Source organism: Dermacentor variabilis, chromosome 5 (assembly GCF_050947875.1).
Source record: "Dermacentor variabilis isolate Ectoservices chromosome 5, ASM5094787v1, whole genome shotgun sequence".
Lineage (NCBI taxonomy): Eukaryota > Metazoa > Arthropoda > Arachnida > Ixodida > Ixodidae > Dermacentor > Dermacentor variabilis.
In genome coordinates this window covers 108,154,737-108,160,736 of record NC_134572.1, presented here as the reverse complement: position 1 = coordinate 108,160,736, position 6,000 = coordinate 108,154,737, and the positions used below count along the sequence as shown (strand labels likewise).

The window sequence follows — 6,000 nt, the reverse complement described above, 5'->3', positions numbered from 1 at the left end:
GGTTGCACAACATGTTTATTTGCCTTGTTTGACGCATTTTATATAGTTACTTTTTCTTAAATACGTAGATTTATTGGAGACTTATAGGTATGTGGAAATATCTTGTTGCAAGGTTTTGTGTATATGTACAGTGAACTTTGTTTCCAGTGACATTTTTTTGCTTTCTATCAAGCTGTATCTTCGCATTTGCATATTCCATTGTATCTTCGCTTTTCTAATGCACGAGGGCTAGTGAAATGAAAGTGAGCCAACCCACCCCGCACTATAATGGTTCAGTTCATTATGTGCGAGGCATGCACATAGCACAGATGCTTCTCTCGTTTACGAAAGTGACACACAGGTGTGAGGATAAAAGTCCTTTAATGCTCTTGTACATTGGGTTGAACTTGGTTTCGTGGCATAATGGACACTCCGAAAGTTTCACAGCATGTTGTCGTCGTGAGGTTTTTGACAGCTAAAGATGTTGCGGAAAAAGAAATTAGTCGCCGTGTGGCTGCCGTGTACGTTGAACGTTGCATTTCATTAGCCACTGTGAAGCGTTGGAGCAAATGGTTTCAACAAGGACGTGAAAGTTGCGAAGACGATCTAAGACCGTGCCAAAGCCACCGTGCAATCACCCCAACACAATTGCAAAGGCTAATTAGAAAAGAACGGAGGATAAGCATCGGTGAATTGGCAGGGCGTGTGAACATCCGTCATGGTTCGGTTCACACCGTAATTGATGAACATCTCAGTTTTTGGCTCTTGTGTACAAATCATGGTGCCACTACTACGAGCCTGAAAGACGACGGCAAAGCTTACAGAGGAAACATTTCAATTCATAACCCCCTAGAAAAGCGAAGGCCGTCATTTCTGCCGAAAAGGTGTTGACTTTTTTTCGGTCGTCAGGGGCCATAACTTACCGAATTTGCTAAACCTAGAGAGACTCAATCATTTCGGATATTGGAAAAGGCCGGATCGGCTGCGTGTCGCAATAAAAAACAAATGACGTGGAAATTGAGGGATGGGGTCATGTTGCTTCACAATGCCCGTCCCCATGTCGCTGATGTCGTTAACATAAAACTGGCAAAGTTCAAGTGGGAAACGCTGCAACATTTGTCGTACAGCCTAGACCTGTCGCCTTGCGACTTCCACATTTTCGAGCATTTGAAGAAAGAAAACAGCTCGAAGGAACCAGAATTGTGTCGGACGATCACGTGAAATAGTCGCTTATAGACTTCTTGAAGCAACAACCCAAGGAATCTCATGAGACGGGAATCACGCGACTCGTTAGTCAGTGGGTCAAATGTCTAAATGCTTATGGAGACTACTTTTAAACAAAGTACGCTGCTAGTCACATATTCGCATTGGCGGACTTTCATTTGACTCGCCCTCGTACATTTGGCAGAACTCCTAATTTTTATATTTATTTCATTTATTCCATATTGATAGCCTGGGTGCCAGGCCTTAAGCAGGAGTGAGCATACATAATTTCTTTGGAAAAATAGTTGCAACATATAACATCACAAAGACATGGTGAAAAAAATAGAAAAATAACTGAACAAAGAAAAAAAGCAGAAAGAAACATGGCATCTATAATGAAGTGCATCATTTTACAACCAACACAATAAGAAAAAAAATCAGGTTTGGTGCCTGAGCCCATTTATAAATAGTTCAACTGTTTCACATTTTACATCAGCTCGTAGACAATTCCATTCACGGGTTGTTATAGGAAAAATGAATTTTTGAACGTATCAGTGGAATTTTAAAAATCTGCACCTTTCTTAGAGTGACAAAAGCGCATTGTACATTCTGACGATGGTTTTATATAAGATGCCTTATCAATTCCAATTTTGTCATGAAAAACTAAATAAAAGAACTTCAGCCTTTCCGTAATTCTTCTTCGTAGCCCTTGAAGTTCCGCTTTTTGTAAGGCATGTGCTCTCTGTTGCGGCTATAATTTCGGTGAAATACAATACATGACCGATGATAGCTGCTCCTGCGCAATGCATTCTAACAAAAGAAAGTGTTATTGAGATTTCTCCCTGGTCTTTGAATATGTACAAAAATGTAAACGAAGTTCTTGAACGACAGAGGTAGAGAGATACAAATGAGAGAAAAGCAGGGAAGCTAACAAAGTTTCATTAAAATATTCGTCCTCAACTTGTTCATTTCATGGCATTTACATGTTTCATGTCAGCGGCATGCACTGCTTTGCTGGTTTCAAACTGATATAGTTCTAAAGTTCGTGTCATATTTTCTTTACGTATTAACTAGACAGAAAACATGGAAGCATTGATATCAGTTATTTCAGGAACAATTTTTGAGACATACAAGTATACTATTTTATGAAAACATACATATTTTACTCCTCTAGCTGGACAGCTCAACTATTCGTTTGCCGCATCTTTCGCAGTGGCAATGCAGTTATTCTTAATGTATTTGATTCCTCGACAAATTCTATGAGGAGGACGCGAAGCCGGACCGTGAGCCCCCCCGAACGAAATTTCTGGCTATGCCACTGCATACTGATTACAACATTCATTCTTGATTATCCCTCACATACAGTACAAATAAATACACATCTAGCACTTTCAGAGAAGCAAGAGCAGTGAACTAAAAGGCAGTGAACACAAAGACATTGGAATAAATGCACCATCACTGCTGCTTACACTCTGGGGCTTCAGTCACTACTTTTCCGGTGTTCTTCACTTCTAGCAGAGGTTTCAAGAGAGTGCCACGGCGCTTAAACTTCTTGCTGTCAGGCTCTGCGTCAGGCTCATTCTCTTTAACACTGTGCTCCTCAAACGTAACCTTTGGGCGAGCACCACCGCAGCTCTTCGACTCTGTTCCACCACTGCCTGCAGAACTGTCAGCCGACTTGGACCCCAAAGTCGCGGTGGTTTCAGCTTTTGGTTGCATTGGTATCACCTCCCGCAGCACTGGTGGCTTGTCTTCGACCATGCCCAGGTTTTCATAGACTTCTTTCCTGGGTTCAAAACCTAGAGAAAAATGACGTTTGAAGGAGACTTACAAAACTTGGCCTTCTACACATTTCGACATGGATGTGCAGAAAATGTCTGCTATCATCAGCAAGATAATATGGCTGTATAATGAAAGTATAGAGCATGAAATCATCTGATAAACACAATAAATGTTCTATATCAGTAGTTGCCTAGTCACTGTGGAATACATGGAATTGATCGAGCAGACGCAGCTGCACAATCTGCCCATGACGGCGTCAACTGCATTGCCATTCCTCATTCTAGAGCCGACGCAGCGAAAAAACTTTCCACACTTGCGCGTGACGTAACATTGACTGAATGCAATTCATATGAATTAACAAGTGCATGCCTTCATACCATGGAACCTAATTTACAGCTCCATATTCCGCCCGACCTTCCACAACGTAAGTGCACCCGTCTAGTCCGTCTATGGCTTGGAGTAGCATTTTCAAATACGTGCTACTTTCCTATTGGAATGGCCAAGAGCCCACTTTGTGACTCCTGTGGGTGCAACGAAACAATCGCCCACCTTCTTTGTGAGTGCCCTTGTTTCAACCCGCAAAGAGCACCCCTCTCAGCCATCCTGGACCAACTGGACAAGCGCCCAGTAACGGAAAACAACAACCTTGGGAACTCGCCAATGCAAACATCAGCACGATCTGTTATGAAGGCGCTGCTGCGTTACTTAAAAGACACGGGACTTTGTGACAAATTGTGACTGTACACTGCATGAAGTAAGATTGGATGGTGGCACTGCGTAACACTAGGAATGCTCTCTTTTCAGGAGAAGCCTGCTCCTCAGTCTCTTCTGGATGACTTATTTCGTAATGAAGTGGAATCCCATACGCGGCTGCTATTGGTAGCTGTGGTCTGCTAGGTAGCGAAGATACCGCGGCTGCCACAGGGTGCCGCCATGAGTTCAGTGGCTAAGCGCACTGTAGCTTGCTTTGGCTTACGTTTAGAGCGTCGTAGGCACCCAAATCGGAAGTCATGGTGTCAACGTTAACATCCAAAATGAAATTTGAACTGTGCGCTATGGAAACATTTTGAAAGCGTTGTGGGCACCGCCCATCCCGCCGTAGCCTTCGCAGTGCAAGGTATCGAAGAAGGAATGGGAGCGCTGTGAACACTGCGTCTGATTGCCAATAACTCCGCTTCGACTGAACACACTGAAGTACTTTTTGCAGCAAAGTATTTCTGAAAGCGCCAATTTTGCTTCAAATGCCTTTCTCCACTTCGATAAAATGTTGTTCAGGACCCCTTTAATCTACGTGGTGGTGTATTGTGTGCACATTTAACTTATCTTTACTGTAATACATGGAGCATCAAAAAATAGTCATTGTACCTTCTGGTGCATTGTGTACACAGCCCTGTTCTAATCGATCTGCCTTTTATTCGGATTACAGTTCCCATCAAGGCTTGCATTGGGTTTCACTCTGTGTCTACAACACCCATGATGTGAAATAAATTCAATGAATTAAATCATTTGCTCACCTGCAGATAAGGGTTGCTCCTCACTTTTGCGAACCATGGCCTTTAGTAGACGGGCCTCCGAGGCTTCGGCCTTTTGAGCAGCCTCGTAGGTCTCCCTGAGCAGGCGATCTTCGCGCAGCTGCCGTTCGGAAATCGATTTCAGTAGCGCTGTTCGCTCATTCTCCAATTCCTTCACTCGCTGCCTCTCCATTTTCAGAAGTCCTGCCAGGGGGTTACCGTCCAACAGCATGTTATCTAGTGAGGCCTGCTCGCTGGTCTGTCTCGCCAAGGCACCAGTGAGACGAGAAATCTCAGCATTGGCGCATGTCAGGGACTCCTGCAATAAGCAACATTAGGTTTTTATGAAAAAGCCTGATATGCGATTCAGTCAAACAATGAAGTTGCATCTGACGCAGGAATGCCTTTGTTGTATCCGATATTCATTACGTGCTGATATCATCGAAAAACAGATTTACACTTTGTTTTATTAGACAATTTGCTATATTGTGTTTATTTTGTGGAGACTCGAAACTACGTTGTCAGTAAGACCTTCAGCCAAATGTGATGTATGTTACCACAACAAAATTTAACGTATGGAAAATACAGCAACCACCTGATATTATGTGCCAAGTTTCTATTACACGAGAAGAAAGCAGGTTAACCGAGGGGCCCGAAATGCGAAGGTTGTGGGTTCGGTTCCCGCCTGCGGCGAGTTGTTTTTTCATTTTTCATCCACTTTAATTTCACCACAAGTAATTTCCTCTATGTTGTCTTTGGTGTCAGTGTTTGTTGGCTTCTTATGATTAAGTTTCTATTACAAAACTTTAAATTCAATATAGTACAGTACCGTATTTACTCGCATAATGATCACACTTTTTTTGTCAGAAAAAAGTGACGCAAATTCAGGGGTGTGATCATTACGCGGGTTAAATTTCCCGCGAAAAGAAAAAAAAAATTTTCGTCCCGCATTTGCTGTGGGGTGCGGGGCACCAAAAGAAAAATGGCGGCCGGCGGGGCAAGCCTAACGCGATTTTTTTTTCTTCTCGTGAGTGCATTACGTGCATTGAAACAGTTTCTTCCATATCAGTAATGAATAATATCGTTAATATCGGCAAGTTTGCGGCAATAATGTAGCCATGTCCACTTTGAGGGGGCAGTAACAGATGGGCGCGCTTAGCTGCCAGTGACATAGACACACACGGCGGGCATGCTGCGGAAGCTGCGGCATCTGTGTTCACTACTATCATAATACCGCATGTTTGCGCTAAGGGTGGGTGAATATCTTAGCTGTGCTACAAGCGTTGGCGTATGAATAAGGTGCACTTTTAACTTATCAGTGTAAACGTGGCTACTATCGTTGCCGCTCGCGATTTGTTGCGTGCTCACGAGTGCAGATGAGAAGAAACGAAAGGCGCCCTTTTTTTTGTTGTTGTTATTGACCACAACCATTATAAAGCCTACACATAATAAAAGCAAGTTTGGTTGTACCTCTTTTTGTCATGGAAGTACGGTAGGTGATGAAAGTAATGAAATGAGGCATCTA

General features: G+C 43.1%; 1 protein-coding gene across 1 annotated transcript in view; it reads right to left on the bottom strand.

Moving 5' to 3' along the window:
* Nucleotides 1–343: 343 nt before the first annotated feature.
* LOC142583022 (protein Spindly-A-like) overlaps nt 344–6,000 on the bottom strand; it is a 20,857-nt gene continuing 15,200 nt past the window's right edge. The window contains exons 7-8 of the mRNA XM_075693255.1: nt 4,479–4,794; nt 344–2,981 (exon numbers count right to left, since the gene is read on the bottom strand). Coding sequence (XP_075549370.1) covers nt 2,638–2,981; nt 4,479–4,794 — 660 coding nt within the window. The 3' untranslated portion in view covers nt 344–2,637. The remainder of the gene's footprint in view (nt 2,982–4,478; nt 4,795–6,000) is intronic.